This window comes from Microtus oregoni, unplaced genomic scaffold (genome assembly GCF_018167655.1).
Source record: "Microtus oregoni isolate MIOR12 unplaced genomic scaffold, Mior012 000001F_ref0000356, whole genome shotgun sequence".
In the NCBI taxonomy this organism is placed as follows: domain Eukaryota; kingdom Metazoa; phylum Chordata; class Mammalia; order Rodentia; family Cricetidae; genus Microtus; species Microtus oregoni.
Window position 1 is genome coordinate 38,280,929 of NW_024543060.1, and position 24,096 is coordinate 38,305,024.

The 24,096-nt window shown below is 36.8% G+C and overlaps 1 protein-coding gene across 17 annotated transcripts in view; it reads right to left on the reverse strand.

Moving 5' to 3' along the window:
- Positions 1 to 24,096, reverse strand: part of Rbm26 (RNA binding motif protein 26) — a 71,320-nt gene that overhangs the window by 42,259 nt on the left and 4,965 nt on the right. For 8 of the 17 annotated variants that reach the window (XM_041664723.1, XM_041664713.1, XM_041664669.1 and 5 more), the window contains exons 2-9: positions 9,652 to 9,770; positions 8,969 to 9,105; positions 5,163 to 5,251; positions 3,924 to 4,141; positions 2,036 to 2,296; positions 1,048 to 1,287; positions 480 to 650; positions 8 to 163 (exon numbers count right to left, since the gene is read on the reverse strand). In XM_041664723.1, coding sequence (XP_041520657.1) covers positions 8 to 163; positions 480 to 650; positions 1,048 to 1,287; positions 2,036 to 2,296; positions 3,924 to 4,141; positions 5,163 to 5,251; positions 8,969 to 9,105; positions 9,652 to 9,770 — 1,391 coding nt within the window. The remainder of the gene's footprint in view (positions 1 to 7; positions 164 to 479; positions 651 to 1,047; positions 1,288 to 2,035; positions 2,297 to 3,923; positions 4,142 to 5,162; positions 5,252 to 8,968; positions 9,106 to 9,651; positions 9,771 to 24,096) is intronic. The other 9 variants (XM_041664739.1, XM_041664677.1, XM_041664748.1 and 6 more) reach the window with 4 other exon arrangements.

The window sequence follows — 24,096 nt, forward strand, 5'->3', positions numbered from 1 at the left end:
ATAATACCTCTGGGTGGCAAATCCATATCCCCTGATGTTAGTCCTATCAAGTTAGGCCTTTGCGCATGCACTCTGTGTCTATACATAGGTCTGGAAGTGTTTGTTATGCTTGGTGCTTCAGGATTGTAGCCATCTGTATCATATGTATCTGGTAACACAAAAACTGTAATTAAACAACAATTATAAAAAAAACATTTGGTAACTTTCAAACAGTGATAATAGAAAAAACAAAAAGCATAACTTATAATTAGTTAAAAAACATAAAACTAATGTGTTTGAAATATATGACAGAGTTGTATTAAAAAAGTTACTAATAGAAGTCCTCCAAAAGATCTTAATTGAGTGATTTAATATTAATTCATCAAGTCCACTTCACACTGTATAATTTTAGTGAGAAATTTCTTCCCATATTTTTAACTGACTAGGTAGTTTTAAAGCAGAGCTTTACATTACGAATTTAGAGGGGACCAAAACTGCACCTGCAGTAAAGAGAGAGGGCGGAGCAGGAGGCGGCTGGTGATGAATGCCGGTTGTTACTACAGTGGGGACAGAGCTGGTTGCAGAGTTGGGTGGAGCATCCATGCCAGATGGCTGTAAAGGAGGGAGTGGAGGAGGTGGTCCTGTCAAAACCAAAGAATAAGAAATATCATCTGAAAGCAAACAAATAAAATAAATTATTATACATTCAAACCTAAAATGCTCTTTTATCAACTAAAATGTTTTCTATAAAGAATAAGCTCCTACAAGTAAGTTAACTTTTTTACAGTAAATATTCTTTTTAATTTATTCCAAAAGTTTGCTGTAAACTATAAAGACCTACAAGCAAGGGAACATTATCCTAATGTATGCAAGCCACAGGCTGTTACAAATCACAGTAAGTAGTTTATAGGAAAGGTGACTTGTGCATGGTATCCAAGTGGGGGGAGAATACTTCGTTTCTACCAGGTTTACTTTAGAAATTATTAACAAAAACAAGTATGAAATTACTAATTTCATAAAAGACTATAAGTAAGCAATAAATACTAGGAAACAACTTAATCTACTGACCTGTGACAGGTGGCAGACTGGGTGGTAATGGACCTGGTGGTGGCACTGGGGGTCTGAGATTCACAGGTGGGGGTGTAAGAATTGGAGGAGGTGGAGGCAGTCCAGGAGGAGGTGGTCCTTCAACAACAGGTGGCTGCGCTGGAAAAGGCAGCATCCCAGGCAGGTTCACATCTTCTACCACTACTGGATCACTTCCATGATCAAAAGGACACATGTCTCCTCTCATACAAAACCCCTTTTCTGTAAGTAAAGGATTATTAAAAATAAATGTGAAAAGCTCTGGAAATACAAATTATCTCTGAGTTACCAAACAGCAAATAAGAGTATTTTTAGTATTGGGCAAAATTATAATTTACACTTGCACAAGAGCTCTATTCATTCCTAGTAATATAAGCAATTATCAACTAATAATATGCCTAACATACAAAATGAAAAAGAAAATTTAAATAAGCATAATACATAATATAAACTTACATGCAACTTCCTATTTATCATTAGATAACACACTTAATACTTAAGTCTCTCATTTTACACCAAAAACATATTGCAACTCTGCTTTCAATACTAAACATAATCTTTCATATTAAATCCATACGTCTGATTCTTTTGAAAAATCTTACATAGGATGTGTTTACTTCATAGGTCCTACATATACTTCAATAATCACTGATGTCATAAAAATGATTTCATCAAAAATGTTCAAGTGAGCAGATTCCTCGAAAGGAATGGTACTTACTTGAGTTAATGGTAACTCAAATGGTATTTACTCTTTTTTGGTAACTCCAACATTATAAACACAATCTAAAGTGTTAATAGCAGTGACCTAATGGGAAATGACATTATGGAATTCATAAAGTGATAAAAAGCTAATCTGTCCTTTCTAATACTATAAACTCCTTTTGAATTATTATACAATCTAAACAAATAAAATATATAAACACAAAATAAATTAGACAAAAATAGAAAAAAATCCACTCGGGTGACTTACCATCATAATCTCTACACCGTTTCTTTGGCATTGGTGGCCTCACATAAGAGTTGTGATCTACCTGGTCTTCATGAAATTCAGACCAGCTTTCGGTGGTGTTATTACCATGATGAGTGGGAGCAATCACAGTAATGGTGCTGCTCAAAGTAGGCACAGGATAGTGGCCAGATGAAATATTAGATACTGAAGAGACTGGTGTATAATTATTTTCTAATGGATCTGTTCTGTCCAGGTCATATTTAGGTTTCACCAGATCCCTTTCTGAAATAAAACATAAATAACTTGCAAAACTATATTTAAAAAAAAAATACAGATCTTAAAAAAAGTGTCAGTTTTTGCTAAATACATAGAACAGTTCAAACTTTCACAGATGTTCTCCTTTATAAGTTACTTAATAACTCGCTGATCAAAGTGTAGACATGAGGGACTGTCCTACACAGCTCAGTCCTACACAGACAGCTAGGTCCCAGCCTTTCCCAAATATCTGAGGAGGAGACAGAAAGGTTGTAGAGACACAGTTCAGAAGACCAGTGTAAAACAGTGTCTCCTGGATTCTGCATTCATGAACACACAGCCGATATGGCTGCCTGCAGATCACACTGACTCCAGCATAGAGAGAAGAGACTCAGGAGGCCCCACTCTTAGCTCAGGAGCTATCAGCTGCTGCTGGCTGCAGGGACAGGAGTCAGTATACTTCAGTAGCACAGCCTACGGTAAGCTGGCTGTGCTACAGTGCATGGTAATCTAGACTCATGCACATCTTGGCAGCACTAATTTGATTTGATGCAATATTTAAACTATTAAAAAAAAACCTCAAATTGGAAAAGTGAGGGGAATAGATCTGGGTGGATTTGGGAGTATAATAGTAACAATATGTTGTATGGAGCAGCGGAGCTGCGTCCCGCCACACGGCTAGCTTTACACCCGAAATAACAACACACAAATTGTATTCTTTTAAACACTGCTTGGCCCATTAGTTTTAGCCTCTTACTGGATAACTCTCACATCTTGCTTTAACCCATTTTTAATAATGTGTGTAGCACCACAAGGTGGCTTATTAGGGAAGATCTTAACCTGCGTCTGTGTCGGGTGGGAGAATCATGGCGACTGCCTGACTCGGCTTCTTTCTCCCAGAATTCTGTTCTGTCTACTCCACTTATCTAAGCTGCTGTCCTATCAAAGGCCAAGCAGGTTCTTTATTATTTATCTAGGTGGATTTGGGAGTATAATAGTAACAATATATTGTATTCACATATAAAATAACCAAGAAATATTTTAGACTTTAAAAATAAAGCTGTCCAATAAATACACATTGTGCCAAGCTCAGTCAATATACACGAAATAAAAGTCTTTAGTAGAAAAATTTAAAGAGTATTCGCAAGCCAGACTTGGTGGCACACACCTTTACTCCCAGCTCCTAGGAGGCAGAGGTAGGTGGACCTCTGTGAATTCAAAATGTTCTATCGATAGTGTGGTTCATGATGGCCAGAACTACATAGTTAGGCATTATCTTGAATGAAAACAATAAATAAATATGTAACTTTTTTTAGGAAAACATTCCTAGAAGCCAACCATGGAGATGCATGCCTTTTATCCCATTACAAGCATGCAGATCTCTGGGTGTTTAAGGACAGCCCGGTGTACATAACCAGTTCTAAGCCAGTCAGGGCTATGCAGTGAGAACTTGTATTCAAAAGAAAAGAAAAAGAGAAGGCATTCTCAAAAACCATAATAGGAGACTGAACAGAGGAGGTGCATGCCTTTAATCCCAGAACTTGGGAGGCAGAGGCAGGCAAATAGGAAAGATAAAAGACAACACACTGAGCAGCATGGAAGGATTTTCAAAGTGAAGAACTATAACCAAACCACAAACACATGGATTACTAACCCCGGCTTCGTGTCCGGCTTCTGCTCCTCGTCCTGCTTCTATCTCTATCCCGGTCACGAAGCCTCTCTTTACTCCAACTTCGGCTGCGACTCCTGCTGTAACTGCGACTTCTCCCTCGCCTTCTGTTATACCGGTCTCTATATGAATCTCTTCGAGGAGGATTTCGATCATAATCTCTTTTGCGAGAACGATCGTCTTTTTTCCTCTCATCGCGGCTTCTAAAAAATGTATCATCACTTTTATGTGAACAATGCTGAAGTACATGTAAGGAGAAAGAAACCTTTCAAATATCTAAGTTGTGTCATTATCATAATACAAACAAGGGCAACTTCAAAAATTGAAAATTCTGAGATTGTTTATTCTAAAAGTTTTTAAAAAGAGAAATCAAGCCGGGCATTGGCGCACGCGTTTAATCCCAGCACTCGGGAGGCAGAAGCAGGCAGATCTCTGTGAGTTCGAGGCCAGCCTGGTCTACAAGAGCTAGTTCCAGGACAGGAACCAAAAGCTACGGAGAAACCCTGTCTCGAAAAATCCCCTCCCCAAAAAAAAAGAAAAAAAAAAAAGAAAAACCAAATCTCTTAATTCTTAGTCTTATGTACAATATCTATTCAATTATGTATCTACACAGAAGGCATCTACATGCGTCTTATATTACAAATAGTCTATACATACAATCACATTTACAAGTATCACTTATATAATACTCCAAACACTTTTGAAATCATAATAGGAAAAATAATTTAAACACACTAAAGGGAACCTTCAACCCCCAACCCCACTGTTGCCCAAAAGAGCCCCAAATAAAATCTCTCACTAAGAGCCACACTAGATCTGAAGTTAGGGAAAGCAACATCAATACCAACCAATATACAAAGCACTATTCCGAATCTCACGCTCAGCACATGGACCTAGATATTCTTGGTAGAAAAGGACCCAATTATACTTTCCTGAACCAATAAGAGAGCATGAGTGCTGAGAGTGATGATGGCACATGTCTGCAATACAATCCTAGCACTCAGGAGGCAGAGGCAGGATTGCCATGAGTTATATGCCACCTAACTAGCAAGATCCTAGATTAAAAAAAAAAAAAATCAAAAGAACAACGAAAATGTGCTTCCTTCAGCAAATCCTACAGGTCTGCGCCACCAGAACCGGCTGAGAACAACAAAAATGTAAATGCTACGTATCCCTATGTAAAATATAACCTAAATAATAAAAAATGAAAGCTAAACAAATCACCTGTTGTCTCTGTAGCGGGAGCTTGACTGGGGAGGACTATGATTCAGCCTTCTGGAAAACTTCTTCTCTCGTTCTTCCTCCTTTGTGAGCTAATATAAAAAAAAAAATGGACAACTTTACCAATAGCAATTCTTTGCCACATTATTATTTAAAAGACTTAATATTAAGCTTAATTTATGTACTAGAAATACAAAACTATTATCACAATTTCAAGCAAAATTAATTTCTCTACCAAATTTCTTTAATTTCTTTAACCTGTAACCTGTAATTGTCTAAAGTTAAACTGAATAATAGTCATAGACCCTTACTTTAGATAATAGTGGCAAAAAAAGAAATGTAAACAAAGTCTTCAATTCAACATTTGAAAGCCAATTACTTCAAAAGTCTGGCATACATCCATACTTCTGTTTCATGGACTCAGTCTGACATCATAGAACAGAGAAGACATTAGTACTAATCAAGTCATAAATAAAAAAGACTACATGAGACTATACAAAATGAAAGTTTATTTAGTATAATATACATATAATAATACAAAACAAAACTGTCATTTTAGAGCATCGTGTCAGCTCTAAAATGTATATATCACTGTTTCCTACAGGTTCTATTCATATTTTATAGTTATAAAGCTATCACAGGAATATGCCTTTAGTCATTACTACACTATCTGAATTATACTTCTCACAACACTATTCCGTAGGACATTAGTATGGGATTAGAATTTAAAAGTTAGACAAATCCAGGATATTGACAAGAGATTCTGTAAATATGCCAAGACTTTGAAACTTGTGTATTTTAAATAAGGACATAAAGAAATTCTGATGCAGACAATTTATTAATATACATATCCAAATTTATGCCAGCCTTCCCAGAAACCCTCTAGGATACACACACACACACACACACACACACAAACGTAAAGCCCACTGGTATAAAATGTATACCACATGAGTTAATTAATTAGAAACATATCAAAAGTCTAACTTGAAGAAATGCTTCTTTCAATAATTTGCTCCTCCATCGTTTTTATCTTCCTACCCACTACAAATTCTCTTGCCAATCCATAAAAAAACAAGTACTAACAAAATCCACCTGGGTAGTTTTATTTCAGACTTAGACTCACTATGTAGCCAAGGCTGGCCTGAACCTTTTTTTTTTTTTTTTTTTTGATTTTCGAGCCAGGGTTTCCCTGTAGTTTTTGGTGCCTGTCCTGGAACTAGCTCTTGTAAACCAGGCTGGCCTCGAACTCACAGAGATCCTCCTGCCTCTGCCTCCTGAGTGCTGGGATTAAAGGCTGCACCACCACCGCCTGGCTGGCCTGAAAGTTAAAAACATTTCTATCTCAACCTCCATTGCAGGTATAAGCCTAAAGATATCTAGGTCTCCTGGAGCACTTTCCCCCTTCTACTTGCCACAATGTATTCTTTCAAGCAAAACAAGTTACATTCCATCCTACAAACATACACAGCAATATAGTAACATATTTTACACACACAGCAACATCCCATAATATATGTGCAACCAGAAATATTTTAGTGTTCCCACACTATGTGGTATTTTGATAATTATGAAAGCTCATCTACAAAAACCTTCCACAACTAATCAATAAAAATATTAAAAATAACAACTTTGGCAACAGAGAGAATAATAAGCCTTTGCCATCATCATGCACTGGGACAAGGGTCCAGAGTTACTCAAGAGCTCTTGAGAATAAAATATAATTTAAAGCTAGATACAGCAACATGCACTTATAGACTGTCACTGCTGCTAGGTGTTGCTTCCTCTCACCCACACACGCGCTCTCCTTCCCATATGTATATGTGAATGTAAACATGGACATCTAAGTACATACACACAAAAGTAACTGCAAGTAATCCAAACTTCTACCAGCAGGCAAAGTTTAATCATTTTATGTTTCCATGCAGGCAAAGTGATGATCAGTAAAATGGTGGCCTCCTTACACTGTATCTACTATATTGTCAGGATTACAAAACAGTCACAAAAGTATATTATGATCCTCTCCTTCAGAAAACTGACTAAAATAGTGTGTGTGTGTGTGTGTGTATTCATATTCAGGTACAGAGATTAAAAATAGTTTTGAGAATTATTACATATTTATTATGTATCTACCATTATACAATAAGATGTGTTACTTATATAATCTTAGAATGGATTAGGAAGAAGGAAAAAAACCAAAAGCCACACCCACTTCTCCCATAGTACAAGAATCTTCCAACAGCAATGGACAGTACTATCAAGTTTACCAATTGCTATATATACATTATTTTACTTGTTCATCACTATAACCCTGCAACAATTCCATTTTACAGCTAAATAAAACAAAGCTTGGGAAATTACATTTTCAACATCATGCCAAATTTTTAGTAAGACTGGTATGTAGGGCCTACAGAGGTAGTACAGAGGATAAGGGCATATACTGCTCTTGTAGAAGACCTGAGTCTGCTTCCCAGCACCCATGTCAGACAACTCAGAGATACCCATAACTTCAGGACATCTGATCGTGGGCATTGGCACTCATGCCCACACAGACACACAAGCAAACATCACTAAAAATGAGATTTTTAAAAGGATAGGCTGGGGTCAAGTATGGTGACATACAACTGCAGCAGGAGGCAGAGCTAAGAGAATTATCAAAGAACTGGAAAACATCTTAGTATATACTTGGAGTTTCAGTCAAGCTAGGAATACATAGTCCCTGTTCCAACACTTTCTAAAGTAAAACTAACTGAATACAAAAAAGTAGAGTATGAATGCCAGATACTGCTTTCTCTGGCAAAACTGTCCTCGGTCATCTTGATTTTTACCAAATTGAGAAAATCTTAATTATTAAGGTTATTAAGCAAATGGAAACACAAATTATAAAATGTAATTTAAAACTTCCAAAAAATTTTAAGTATAAAGTAATTTCTATTACTTTGTGAAAGTTCCTCTTTGACTATGTTGAAAATATTCTGACTAAACATATGAAGGGCAGACAGTACATTTCCTGTTATCCTGATGAGTTTCACAGAACAACTATAGGATTCCATGACCAATAGAGTTCAAAGCAGACTTAGAATGCTAAGTTTTAAAAAGGCCTACATACATATAAGACTGGTTGATCTTCAGCTACCTTCTGAAATTTCCCCACCATTTCTTGATAAGGATGGCTCACTGTACTGTCTTTGCAAAAACACAATGGTTTATGCCAACACTTGCTTTTCTCTTGGGAGTCTGGAATTCTGTTACATGTTATATAGTAGGTGCCTACTCCAAATAAAAATTAAGCACTGCTGCTCTTCCAGAGGACTCAGGTTCAATTCCCAGCATCTACATGGTGGCTCACAACCATCTATAACTAACTCCAGTTCCGGGTGATCTGAGACCCTCTTTTGTCTTATATGTACACACGTCTTATAGGCACACACATGATACATAAACACCTAGGCAAGACATCCATAAACACAATGAGATAATTTTTTTTAAATTCAAAATATGTCTTGCTGCTATAACTAGTCTCGAGGGGAATTAAGCATATCCCATGTGACCCCAGTGAATCTTGATACTTGCACTAATTTTCCACCAGATTTCCTTGCAAACCATTTTTCTTTGGTAACTTTTAACTCTTTTGTATTAACTAAATCATTGTCATGATTACAACTAAATTCCTAGTTCATTAATTACTCCTAGAGAAGTCCCTAAACTTAGGAACAAGTATTTAGGACACACAATAGAAAAATACAGAAAACTTGACTAATTATTCCTTCAAAGAACTTAAGGAGCCAACACAATATAACGAATCTCACCTCTTCTTTTTTTATATCTTTTTCTTGGTGCTGAAGAAAATCTACCTTCAGGCTTCCTGACGATGGTTGCTCTGGAGGAGGTAGGTAACTCTTTGTATTCACAGCATCAAAAAGCTTCTCCACAAATATCTGTGTCTCTAAAAATAAAACCAAAAAGTTCATGGAATAAAATATATTCAGTAAGACTTTAATGGGTTCTACACAGCAAGTTCCTTAACACCCTGATCAATAGCTTGTCAAGCAGTGTATAATGGAACAAGTTCCATGACAACAATTCATTCATGTTTCAAGACTAGAATGACAAGTTTCTTGGTCAGCTGCTTCCATCCATGACTATTCTTTGACATGTAGCACAACTAATATATAAATACAAGAACTAGTCATTATCTAGATGTGGGAAACGTATAACAAAGTTGAAAAGATGCCCTATACAAAAGTCCAAGATATTTTCTTAGTATTGTCTAAAATAGGCAGCCATTTCCTGAATATGTTAGTCTATGTTACAAAACAACTATAAAAGATACTGAGGAAACTAGTCATATATATAATCAGTAATATGTGTATTCAATATTGTTACAGCTAAAAGCTTTGTTACAACGAGGGACTAAATTCCTTTAATATTCAGTCCATAATCTTATTTTATATAACTTACTCAAAAAGTATTTTAAAACTAAAGGTGTTACCTTTCTGAAGAAATACATCAAGCTGATCAATACATAATGCTTTTAATTCCTTTTCACTTTTGTCTTTCTTTACCAGAGCCAAAACATATTTTGCTAGGGCTGATGGATCGGCATCACAGCTAAAAGGGAAAAGAAAATTTTGAATGAAACTTAACCATAAATGATTTCACAGTCTATAACTGAGTTAAAACTTGCAAAATATGACATATAATTGAGTTAATATATGTAAAAAAAACACTAGGCTCATGAAAGGCCCTGAATGAATATGTTTTCCTTATGTTAAGATATTTTACATGCTGCATCACTTCTTAAAAACATAATTTCTTAGAAGAATGTCACTGGGAATGGAGAGATAGATGAGTAATTAAGAGCACTTGCTCTTGCAGTTCCTGGTTCAGTTTCCAGAATTCAAATGGAGGCTCATAACCATCTGTAACTCCAGCTCATGAGGATCAAATACCCTCTTCTGATCTCCAAGGGTACCAGGTATGCATGTGGTACACACATATATGCACAAAAACAGACAAAACACTCTACACATAAAAAGAAAATAAACCCACACAAATAAATAAGTAAATAAGTGGGTGAGTGAATGAATGAATAGATAAATAGGTAAGTAAGTAAGTATATCACCCCCCTCGATACATAAAAGGGGCAGAAAAGCTAGAAAGCAAATCAAATGCATTAGGAATTTATATTTTATAAAAATAGAATTCAAGCAGTATGAAATTTGGTAACTATCTTTAAAAACCAAGTTTGGGGGTGGTGGTGGAATAGAGATGGCTCTGAGGTTAAGAGCACTGGCTCTTCTTCCAGAGATCCTGAGTTTAGTTCCCAGCAAGCACATGATGGCTCACAACCCCCTATAATGAGATCTGGTGCCCTCTTTTGGCCTGCAGGCACAAATGCAGGTAGAACTCTGTACACATAATAGGTAAATCTAAAATAAAGGTACGTTAGATTTTAAAAAAATCTCATTAAATTGAAAGTAGAAACATGAACCCACTATAGAAAATTACTAGCATTAGAGAAAAACCTGAGTCATATTATAATACAAAATTCTTGTCAGCAAAATACCATTGTATAAAAAACAGTCTTCAGAATAAAGAGTCAAAACAGGAGTTTTCAATCTTCCTAATGTTCCAATACAGTTCATGCTGCTCCCCAACCATATAATTTTTGCTGCCACTTCATACCTGCAATTTTGCTATTGCTATGAATCATAATGTAAATACCTATGTTTTCCAATGGTCTTGGGCGACCCCATGAAAGGGTCCTTCAACCCCCAAAGGGGTCACAACCCACAAGTTGAGAACCGTTGAGTTAAAAAAAAAAAGAGACAGATTCCTCAAGCACTAAGTTTCTATAATTAAGGTTAACTCAGTAACACAGGCAGGGAGTTGGGGAGGGATGGCCATTTAAAGAGAACTAGAAAAATTAATTATATTAAATTCACATTGGGGAACGACAGGCAACAAAATACTCAAAAATAATATACTTAGGAAAAGGAACTTCTTTAATATGAAAAGCAACGTATAGAAAAGTGTAAACGATATGCTACTATTTGTAAGGAAGAGATTATATACATGGACTGTTACAAATAAATAATACATATGCATAAGTATAAACTAATAATTATGGTTACTTGTATGAGGAAGTGTTGGTTGCTTCAATAAAGGAGAGACTGGGTCAGAAAGGAATGCTCTAATGCTGAAATCATGTCTGTCCAACTCAAAAACTAAATAAAATGTGTTATTTAATTAAGGTTTACTTAATAAATTAAACAACAAAATCACAGCAATAGCTAGCTTTACTGAACTCGTTCTGTTCCATAAACTAGGCTAGCTCTACTATTATATGGAAAGCTCTCACTTTACTGAGAAAGAACTGAGGTGAGTAGGAAAAAGTTAAGCAGGTCCCCTGAGACTATTAAATAAGTAGTGGATGAGCCAATATTTAAACCCAAACTATTCAACTCTACCCACTGTGGAGGACTCCTTCTTTACAATGAAATGCCTAGAAACTAGATAAACAATTCATCATCTCTCTACATGATGAGTGTTACAACCACCAACTCCTATGCACCTCCCATATTATTTTCTGTAAAAATCCTCCTGGGCTTTACCTCTCAACAGCCTCAGTTGCAGCCCAAGTCAGTTCCCTTAGCTCACATCCTGCACTCTATCCTTATTATTTCCTTATTTCTTCCTTATTTCTCAAAGACCACTATTTCACAATCCTCTGAATTCCTCAAACTCCCACACCCATGCCTTTAGAGCCTCCAGGATCCTTACTATCCACTCAATGAAACCCTAACTCAGAAACAGATACCTAGCTTGATTTAATGTAAAGGCTTAGCACAAAAAACAACTACTTAATTCACACCAACAATGGAAGTAAGAAAGATTCTATTTAAAGTTACTGATGATAGGGGCTGGAGAGATGGCTCAGAGGTTAAGAGCACTGACTGCTCTCCTGGAGGTCCTGAGTTCAATTCCCAGCAACCCACATGGTAGTTCACAACCATCTGTACTGAGATTTGGCGCCCTCTTCTGGCCTGCAGGCATACATGGAGGCTGAACACTGTGTACATAATAAATAAATCTTTAAAAAACAAAAGTTACTGATGATACAAAAATTTAACAGTAACTTTTAAATATATATGATATTAAAGGATCAAAGAAACAAACCAAACAAAGCTAGGTACAAACCTTTAGTCCTAGCACTCAGGAGGCAGAAGCAGTTGGATCTCTGAATTCAAGGTTAGGCTACGGACAGCAAGTTCCAGGATAGAAAAAGATTACAGAGAGACCCCTGTCTCAAAACAAAACAAAAATACAAAAGCTGGGGAGATCGCTCAGTCCATGTGTGTTGAGCAAGCAATGAAGACCTGAGTTCAGATATTTAGCATCCACGTAACAATAAATACAAAAATAAAAACCAAAAAATACTGTCATGGCATACTTAGAACTGCAGCACTGTGGGGACAGACACAGGCAGATTTCTGTAGCTATGGCCAGCTAGTCAACCTAACCAAATCAATGAGCTCCAGGTTTGGGAAGAGATCCTGTCTTAAAAATAAAAAATAAAAAAAATAAAAAAGCTGGAGGCAATCAACATATACCTACAGCCTCCACACGCAACGTACACACACTCACATAAACACATATATACACATTCAAAAAAAATAAAACACTTACTATCTATATTGCAAGGAATTTTCAGTCTACATCACTGGTAATTTTAAAATAATATCCAAAAGGTCTTCATTCCTCCCTTCCAAGAGTTGCCACCTAATTCTCTCCTCACTTGAGTAACAGATCAGTTATGCTTATGCATGGCAGATTTTATGGCATGTCTTACTTATGGGCTGGGGTAAAAATGGCATTGTGGCATCTCCCTTGCTTTTTCTCTGTCACCTTTTTAATCATATTCAATATCCTAGAGCATTCAAGCAGTATCATGGAGACTATCCTAGGGCAATAAATGAAATTAGGGCGCAAAACAAAATGCAAACAGTACATGTAAATAAGCCTCAGAGCAGATTATGAAGTTCCAAGGAAACCTAAGTTTTACTTCCAACAGTCTGACCACAATCCCATGAGAGACAGAAATATCCAACTAGCCTAGTCCTAAATTCCTGACTATAAAAACTTTGAGATCATAAATGCCTGCTTTGTTGCTTGGTGCCCTGATATCTTGTTACTCAATAACTATAAATCGATTTTCTCGTAATTCTACTTCCATTTTCAAGACTTGAAGTTAGTTATAATAGAAATGGAGGAACATTTTTAATGGTACATGAGAAATTTTATGAAAACTTATTTTCAAAACTTCCTTTGTACTAGATAAATGACTTGATGGTTAAGAGCACTGAACATTCTTCCAGAGGTAACAAACTCGATTCCTACCACCCATGTGGTGCCTGAACTCTTGTAAGGATCAGAACTGAGTGCAAGCATACTTTATGACTGTTTAGAAAAGACAGCCCAGGCCAACAGAACCCAATAGAAAGAACCCAAGGTTTGGAAAGAGTTAACACCAAAGAAAGATTCCAGCAAAATGGAATAAAATGAACATAAAACATCTGAATTACCCACCAGATTAACAACAGTTTCAGTGATTCTGGACGAATTATTCAGATTATTATGGTCAGTCACAAAATTACTTAAAAGCCTAAGAATAAAACTTCATCACTATATGAACAAACCCTAATAAAACTAAGAAAACACTTTTAGTTTTAAAATGGAGTTGCAGAGGTCCAGCTCCATACCACTCATTAAAAGCACAGGGATGGAGGCAGTGAAAGGGCTCAGTGTGTCAAAGTAACCTAGCAAGCTGCCACAGGCACACGATGACAAACAGGCCCATACACATATACACAGAAGATAAACATTTTGAAAAATATAAAAAGAAAGCATATAGGGGGCTGGAGAGATGACTCAGTGGTTAAGAACAGTGACTGCTCTTCCAGAGGACCCGGGTTAAATTCCCAGCACCCACACAGCAGCTCACAACTGTCTGAAGATCCAGTTGTAGGGGATCTGACACCTTTACACCAATGCACATAAAATAAAGTTAAATAAACCATAAAAATATTTTTTAAAAAAGAAAGCATATAGCTATTAAGAATATTAGTCTCAGCCGGGCGGTGGTGGCGCACGCCTTTAATCCCAGCACTCGGGAGGCAGAGGCTGGCGGATCTCTGAGAGTTCAAGGCCAGCCTGGTCTAAAAGAGCTAGTTCCAGGACAGGAACCAAAAAGCTACGGAGAAACCCTGTCTCGAAAAAAATCCAAAAAAAAAAAAAAAGGAGAACATTAGTCTCTTCTAGATAGTAAGAAGGAAATTATACTAAATGATGGAATTAAAAGAAATGGAGAAAACCAATAAAATTCTTGAAAATAATTAAACTGTTTTAATAATTTAAGCTAGAATCAAACTAAGCCTAAAAAGAAAAGCTGTAAGCAATTCTCTAACACGATCATCACATTTGTATTTTAACTTAATGATGTCAGATTGGTAATAACAGTACAGAAAACACTGGCATTCCACCATATATATATGGCTGTACTTCAAGACAGGGTTTCTCTGTGTATCCCTGGCTGTCCTGAAACTCAGGCTGTAGACCAGGCTGTCCTTGAACTCAGGGATCTGCGTCCCTCTGCTAGATGAAAGGCATGTGCCACAACCACCCAGCTTCTACTATAGTATTTTTAAGATTTGCCCTGGTCAACTCTCCTAAGATTTTTAGAATTTCAGTGGAAGATAACTGATGGAATTAAACCCAAGTTTCCATTTGTGAGGAGCTGGAGATTACCTGGGGTGGAAATTAAAACTTAAATAATCTCAATAGCTTTAGAACATAGTTACAAACCCACATCTGCTCTGATCAATTTTTTATTTTATATTCATGAAAACCATTTAATTTGCAAGTCATAATTCTATATTCTATGCTTAGGATTAGTCTTTCAAAAAACCCAAATTTCAAATTGGGCAGTGGTGGCTCACGCCTTTAATCTAGCTCTTACGGATCTCTCTGAGTTCAAAGCTGGCTGATCTACAGAGCAGTTCCAGGTGTAGCTAGAGCTACACCAAGAAACTCATGTCTCAAAAAAAAAAAAATCAAAAACAAAGAAACAAATTTCATGGCAAAAGACATAATACATAGAATATGAAATTTAATTACTATAGCTTCATTACTATACTGTTTTATTCAAACAAACCAAAAACACTTGCATATAATTTACTTACAATAAAGGCTATTAAGAATTATGAAGCATCTACATTACAAAATAAGATTATGAAGCATTTATACATTCTTTACATAACCATCAAAATCCATTTTTAGATTATTAATTGTAGACTTCACTGGCAATTTCATATGCGTAATGTAGTGGACTCAGATTCACTCCATTTCCTCCCTCTATATACTTTCTGGTTTCCTTCCTTTTCCCAGATACTTTCAGGCTTGGTTTTTAAATTCAGATTCTGAATAAGACAGGAAAACAGTAGTAATTTTTTTTCTGAGTCCAGTTTACTTCACTTAACATACAACCTTCAGTTCCACCATTTTCCGGTAAATTATATAATTTTGTTCAACCTTACTGCTGAATAACTTACTACTTTATATAAAAACCCACCCACTCATCCACTGATAAAACACACAGGCTGATCCTGTAATTTGGCTACAGTGAATATTCCCAATAACAGAGCATTGCAAGTATCACTGTTGATTTTGATGATATAAGCAGTTGTATGGGAAGATCATATTAGTACTATTTTAGTTTTTTGAAGATCTTCCATACTGACTTCCATAATGACAAGACAAATAATACATATTCCTTCTTTTCATTTTCCCAATCATCAGAGCCAGCAATGTTTTATGTGTGTGGTATAAGTTTGCATATGTGTGCAGGTATGTGGAGGCATGTGGTCATCTCTGATTACTCTCTACCATATTTTTTATTAAAATAAAATTATATCATTCCCCCTTCTCTTTCCTCCTTCCAATTCCTCCAAGTGCCCCCTCAAATTAGAACCTTTTCCTTTACTGCCACATACATAAACACATTAATATACAAACCTGATGAGTCCATTTAATAATACTTGAACGTGTATGATTTCAGGACTGACTACCTGATACTGAATAACTAAGAATTCACCCCCCAGGTAGCCTAATTCTCCTGCTCTAATCATTCCTCTCTTGTTCTTTATCTACGGGTAGAGTCCCATGAGATTTTTCCTTTGGCCTATCTAATTAGTGTTGCTTCTAGTTCAGGCCCTGTTTAGGCCAGTCAAACTGTTGAGGTATCATGGTCAAGGTTTTGCTATCATTACTAGGATACACAATCTCACTGCGGCTTTTGGTCAGGGTCCTCTGGCTCTTACAATCCTTCCATCCCCCTTCCAAGATGTTCCCTGAGCCTTAGGTGCAGGAGTTGTGTTGTAGATGTATTCACAGGGGGTAGGCATCCCACAATTAGCTGTTCTTTGCATTATGAAAAGTTGCAGTTTACTGAAATGGTCTCTGTTGCAAAAAAGAAAAAAAAAGGTCTGTGGTGAAGGGGTGAGAGCTATGCAATGAAGAATTACTTCTTTGCATAGTTTTGCTCAAGTTTTCAGTACATAAACAGAACATAGCCATTGTTGTAAAACAAACAGTCCCTAGCCTAATTCCCCTAGTTTTCACTGCCCGTGTCTCTTGGCATTCTGGTCTTCTGAACTCAAGCAGAAAGGTCCATCAAACACTGCTAACAGCATTCTACAGCTAGCTTCCCTAGTCTGCAGTTCCAAACTTTTCTGTAATTTTTCAACAAACCAGTACACAAGGTTTACAAATCACATGATCGGGTTTTACAGCAACAGTTCCATTTCTTGATGCCGTTTTTCTACATTTGTTCCTTGTTCCTGTGACTAAATATCTGAAAAAAAGCAACTGAAAGCAGATGTTAAGTCTGGCTCCTGGTTTACAGGACATAGTCTACCATGGTGGGGAAGGTATGGTGGTAGAAAACTTGGTGGCAGCATAGGAGACAGGGGCTGCTTGCTAAGATCTCAGTGAACCAAGAAGTCTGTACTTCTTTTATGAAAACTGTTCAATTCATTTGTTCATTTACTGCCTGGATTAGTTATTCTTCTACTGTTTGTTGTTCTGAGTTTTTTATATATTAAGCATATTAATTCCACCAGATATACAAATGGCAGCAATTTTTCCTCCTATTAGCTGTTTCTTCACTCTATTGTTTTCTTTGCTATACGGAAGTTTTTTGATTTCATGTCACCCAGTTTGTCAATTCTTGTTATTCCCATCATGTCCTCAGAAAACTGTTGCCTATGCCTAGATCATGAAATATTTTCCCTGTGTTTTACTCTAGTATTTTTAGTTTCAGCTCTTAAATTAGGTCTTCAGTCTTTTAACTTATTTTTTGTACAAATAAAGGGGAATCTAGTTTTATTCATATGGCTAATTCGTTTTCTATATATTAGAAAAGGTGCCATTTTTTAACTACAACACCATTTTTAATACCTTTAATAAGAATAAGATGGCCATGCCTATGTAGGTTGACCTCTGTGGGTACTCTACCAGTTTTTGTTGTTCACTGTGGCTCTGAGTATAACTTTATTTTTTTTTTCTTTTTTGGATTTTCGAGACAGGGTTTCTCCTTAGCTTTTGGTTCCTGTCCTGGAACTAGCTCTTGTAGACCAGGCTGGCCTCGAACTCACAGAGATCCACCTGCCTCTGCCTCCCGAGTGCTGGGATTAAAGGCGTGCGCCACCACCACCCAGCTCTGAGTATAACTTTAAATCAGGGATTGCTGTACCTCCATTTTTAACCCTTTACCTCCAATTGATCTGACCTTTTGTTTTGTTTTTCAAGACAGTTTCTCAGTGTAACTTTGAAGCCTGTCCTGTAACTCACTCTGTAGACCAGGCTAGCCTGGAACTCACAGAAATCTGCCTACCTCTGCCTCTGAGTACTGGAATTAAAGGCGTGTGCCACCACCACCCAGCTTTTTATCTTTTTTGCGAAAAAAAAGTGAATTTGTGGGATTTTTCTTTTAGTTCTACAAGAAATGTCAATTGAATTTTGATGTCTATTAGGTTAAATCTGTAGTTGGTAATTACTTTTGGTAACTTTTGGGCGCCAGATAAAGATGGACGCTAAAAACAAAACCTACTTAACTCAGAATTGATATATTAAAGGGTTATTTATTTAGGAGTAGACACACAGATCACAGCTCAAATGGGAAACAGCAACCAAATCCCGCAGCCAGAAGGGGGAACTGCGTGTTTCACTTCAGCATTGATAGCATGAGGCCACACCCAAGTGGGCGGGTAACTAAAAGGCTATTGGCTGCAGATGTAATAGTTTTACAATAATATAGCCCATCTGTAAACACAAGGACTTTTTATCTTCTATTGTCTTTTTCAACTTGCATTCAGTGTTTTACAGTTTTTCACTAAATCCACACACTGCCAAAGCATAACACAATTCTCATAATTATAACATAATACTTGTAAATATAATAAGCTTTTAGTCCATTCTTTCACTCCCCTAAACTAGCCCAAGAAACAGTATTTTCTTATTTTTCTAAGAACGGTTCTTCAAATGCTTTCTAAGAATCACTCTATATAGTGGTATATATTATTTGTATTTTAATAAATAAATCTTGCCTGAAAATCAGAGGGCAAAGCTAGTATGGCTAATCAGCCATAGAGGCCAGGAAGTGGTGGCACACACCATTACTCCCAGGACCCACAAGACAAGCAGACAGGTCTCTGTAGTTCAAAGCTACCCTGGGCTACACAAAATTGAATCTGTCTAAAAGAGAAACAGCTCACACAAAAGTGATCCCAACACTTGGGATCACACACCTTTAATCCCAGCACTAGGGAGGTAGAGACAGGCTTGATGTGAATGGGTGGAGAGGACAGGAACTCAGTGTGGTATGAAGTCTGAGGATTCATGGAGAGAGGATCTCACCCTTTCTGTCTGAAGATTTGGTAGAGATAAAAGGTTTCTCTAGTGATTGGCTGCTTTGTTTTTCTGATCTTTAGCTTGAGCACCAATATCTGTCTCTGAGTTTTTATTATTCGTGCTACAACTCTATGCTTTAACTATTACAACTCCAAGGAGCTTAAGTGTTCTACCAGTATCATTATTTTAAAAACTAACATTAGCATAAATACTTTTAAGTAATTAAGAGGAAGACTTCTTTGATGTAATAATTGTAAATCCAAAGGTAGTACTGGCTTTACATGTATCTGGCTTAAGAGATGTTCAGAACACCAGGACTGACAGCCTCAGTGGAAATTAAATATTGTATTTTAAAAAACTGAGTAACAGTGTTTCATATTTTTTGTAAATATTTTATAAAGGCTTGACTTAATAGAACACAGGCTGATCATTTCTTACTATACAGTGATTAACTTAAAAAAAACTTAAGGAATTGTCTGATTTTTCTTAAACATTATTCACCTGCTATGGTTTAGGTGTCTCTACAAAAAGGGAAAATTAATCCGCACTGTGAGGTATTATGATGTGGAACCAGGTGGGCCTTTAAGAAGTAATTAGGATTAGATGAGTACCTTAAAGTGGGGCCCACACAATTGCAAAAGAGGCTTTTTGTCCTATGGCAGGATAGCACATCATGGTGAGACCACATGGCAAAACAGGAAGTGCCCACTTACTTCATGGCTGAGAATTGAACAAGAAAGAAGAAAAGGAATTGAGTTCCCACTATCCCCTTAGAGTTCACACCTATAGTGACCTAAAGACCTCCCACTAAAAAGCAATCTTAATCTGAAGCAAGCCAAATGTTTAAGAAAACAAGTCAATATCTAGATGTCAATTATATTTCTAAATACTAATAACAGTTGCAAAATGAAATTTTTAAATGCTAGTTATAAGACATGGGAGAAAAAAATCTAATCTTTGTAAGACCTCACCAGCGAAAACTATAAAATATTGTTTATATGTAAGTAAAATATTTCAGAAATGTGCACTAAGAAATCTCAAACTGATTTTACTGTTTACAAACAGAAACCAAATTAAAAATAAGCTTTTTCTTGGTACAAAAATAATTATTTGAACACTGTCCTGGCTAGTTTTACGTTAACTTGACACAAGCTAGTCATATCAAGGGGGGGAACCTCAATGTGAAACTGGGTGAAAGCGGGCCAGCCTGTAGGGCATTTTCTTAATTAATGATTAATGGAGGAGGGCCAAATCCATGGTAGGCAGGGACTTCCCAGGGCTGGTAGTCCTGGTTCTATAAGACAGCACACAAACCAGTAAGCAGCATTCCGCCATGGGCTCTGAATCAGCTCCTGCTTCCAGGTTCCCACCTGGTTGGCTTCCCTCATGGTGACTGTAATCCAGGATATGTAAGCCATATAAACTCTCTCCTCCTCAAACTGCCTTTGGTCATGATTGTTCATCACAGCAATAGTAGCCCTAACTAAGGCATACACTAAAAATATGTTTTTCTCACAAAAATAAGGTAGTGAGAAGTAATAAATCTGGTAAGAAAGGCTTATCACCACCTCCTTCATCTCATTCATTCTCTTTGGAACAAGGGAAGAAAAAACACTGAGAAATTTGTTCGAGCTTGACTTGGCCATTTTCAACATGTACACATCAAACAAGGTAATATATCCATTTTGCTCCCAAACCTTTCCCTATCTTGTGGTTTTTAAGTAATTTTATTTGAGACATACCCATAGGCCAGTCAAATTGCTAAAACGCATTTAAAAAGGACTAAATTTAGTAACTCAAACTTCAAATGGAAAATTCAAGTAGTATTCAGCAATAAAATATGGTCTTGAGAGCCATTTATCAAGTTAAGGAGATACAGAAAGTAATGAATATAAGCATCATAGCCAATAATTAATTACACAGTATTAACTCTTCCACTAACTAAAATTAATATATAATTAGAATTATTACTTTTATCCGGCTCCATGAACAGAATGTTGAACACAGAAACCCTCAACTTTTTCTTTAGTAAACATGAACTCATCAGTGCTCTCATCAAAAAAAAAAAAAAAAATCACTAAACTATTTTAACTAAATTTAAGCTTTAAATTTCTAATCTTAGCCTAATGTAAATTCCAGATTTTGGGAAAACTGAGGCCAGCCTACTAGGCTACAAAGTGAAACCTTGTCTCAAAACCAAATGGAAAAAAAATTCTAATTCTGAAGGCACTCTGAAATAAAGAGGCTTCTAGTAAGATGGTTACGAGTTAAAGGTGCTTGTCACCTATCTTGATGACCTGAGTCCAACCTCCAGAATCACTCTTACAGGCTGTCTTCTAACCACCACCATGTACCGGTGCCTAGGCACACTCACAAATAAGCAAAAGGTGTTTAAAATACTGAAATAAAAAGAGAAATTTACCCCTCATGTCAGCTACTCTGAAAGTTAAGGTAACAGTGTGGATTTTAGTTTTATACAAACGAGCTTGTCACTCAGATTTTCAGTCAACAAAGGAGAAACTTCACTGAATGCATTTAATACTGAAGTCTGTGTCATAGACACACACACACACACACACACACACACACACACACACACACATTCTAGGGGCTACCTAGAACAGGAAGACAAACTGCAAGAGACAAAGTCGGCTTTCACCTGCCAGATTCCAACAATAATGCTAAACCATGTATGTAGCATGTGATGCACATAGTAAGTTATGTAAGACCGATTAAAGAGTTTTGTTGGAAAGAGTCACAATTCCCAACTAGAAGGATCCCAAAAAAGCTTCTGGGGAAAATAGTTCATATCAGATCTCTATTTTAGCACTGACATACAACACATATACATAAACAACATCTAAAGTCAGGAGGCACCACCACACAAAGCTTCAGAATCAAAATGTTTTCATTTGGAGTCCATCACCATCACCTACTGGTTATATATTCCTATAAGATTGCAGCATCAGAATATGGTCTTGAGAATCATTTATCATGTTCAAGCCAGTAAGGTGTGCTACTAAATGGTCCTAAGAGTCCATTTTGTCATCTTTAACAGACCTTGTTCACATTCAATAAAGGCAAAATAATCAACATAGAGTAAGCTGTCAATGAATTTAAAATGGGAGAAAGGGGGCCAATATAAACAATGTAACAGAGAATCACAAAGTGTAGCTTTGCAAAAACTAGATGCTAATAAAATAGGATATAAGTAGAAACCAGCAAAAAGGCAATTGTAAGAAAAGTACGGGGATAGTTTCTGCTATTTTCACTAATGTAGCAAGCAGACTCACTATGCCAAAGGTGCTACTCTGCAGTAAGGGAAAATTAAGAAGAAAATCGAATTAAGGTTCGGGGGTAAAAAGGTCACTGTGCATCACAAAAGAACAATCTTTCCATAATTCAAGATATAAAAAATAGATTTTAAAGAGTTTTTTTTAAAGTACTTGTTAGTAGCAAATATAAGAAAAAAGTACTACAAAAACTCCAAGGAGCCGGGCGGTGGTGGCGCACGCCTTTAATCCCAGCACTCGGGAGGCAGAGGCAGGTGGATCTCTGTGAGTTCGAGGCCAGCCTGGTCTACAAGAGCTAGTGCCAGGACAGGAACCAAAACCACAGAGAAACCCTGTCTCGAAAATCAAAAAAACAAAAAAACTCCAAGGAGGTATCTCTCAAACTGTGTGTAATGCTTTTAGAATCTTGTTCCTTTTCAAATGGGTTCCTGTGAAAGAGTCTAATAGTTTAAAAAGGAAGTATACCACTGGAAAGAAAATATTATCCACACTACCACGCTCTGGAGCGTGCATGTTCAGCTCAATCAAGCAGCGCTCAACCTTCCTAATGCTGTGACCCTTTAATACAGTTCCTCATGTTGCGGTGACCCCAACCATGAAATTATTTTCATTGCTTCTTCATAGCTGCAATTTTGTTACTGTTATGAATCCCAATGGTCTTAGGAGACCCCCCATGAAAGAGACATTCGGCCCCTGAAGGGGTGGAGATTCACAGGTTGAAAACTGGTGCTCTAGAGCATAAATAAGGCTTGAACTTAATTAACTGTGAACTAATATTTAACTTCACACTTCAGTGCCTCACTGTCATCATCACCTGCAAAACAGAGATAACACTCCATCAAATAAAAAGGAATAGGAAACACCAGCAATACACGCAAATGTTAGTGGTAGCAGTAATAGTTATGTAAGCTATTTGTGTTTAATCAAGCAGTATTTAAGGAAGGAGGAAAGACAGCAGAATCTTAAGCGCCTAATTCTCTTCTAACTATACAAAGAAACTATCCTTTCCAATTCTATCAGTAAGGAAAGGGAGGTTCACTTCCCTAGATCACTAAGCTAACTGATGGCAGAAATAAGAATACTGACATAACACTGACTATGTATGAGGTCACGTTTGCTCTCTTTCCTCCACACACCGACTTTCACAGCAATGCACAGCTGCACAAGCAAAAACTAAACGCCAAAGTCTGAGCACTAGTCTGTCTCTCAGTTTTAGTTTCTGAAAAATTAAAGGATTTGATTGTATTTTGAGGAATCCCTTCATATTAAAAAAATCTGATTTTTTAAATTACCACATATGGTAATAAGCCCACAAAAAATTAGTGAAGGAAACTTTTTCTATTTAAAAAAAAAAATGTGAGCCGGGCGGTGGTGGCACACGCCTTTAATCCCAGCACTCGGGAGGCAGAGGCAGGCGGATCTCTGTGAGTTCGAGGCCAGCCTGGTCTACAAGAGCTAGTTCCAGGACAGGAACCAAAAGCTACGGAGAAACCCTGTCCCGAAAAATAAAAAAAAAAAAAAAATGAGAAAACGTAGGTAAAACCCTTTAAGATTTATGCACAGGCTAGGACTTACTGAAAACTACTCTAACAGCAGAAATAATCCCAAGAATTAACAAGTGAGATTACCTGAAATAGAAGCATAGCAAAGGAAACAATTACCAGAGTGAAGAC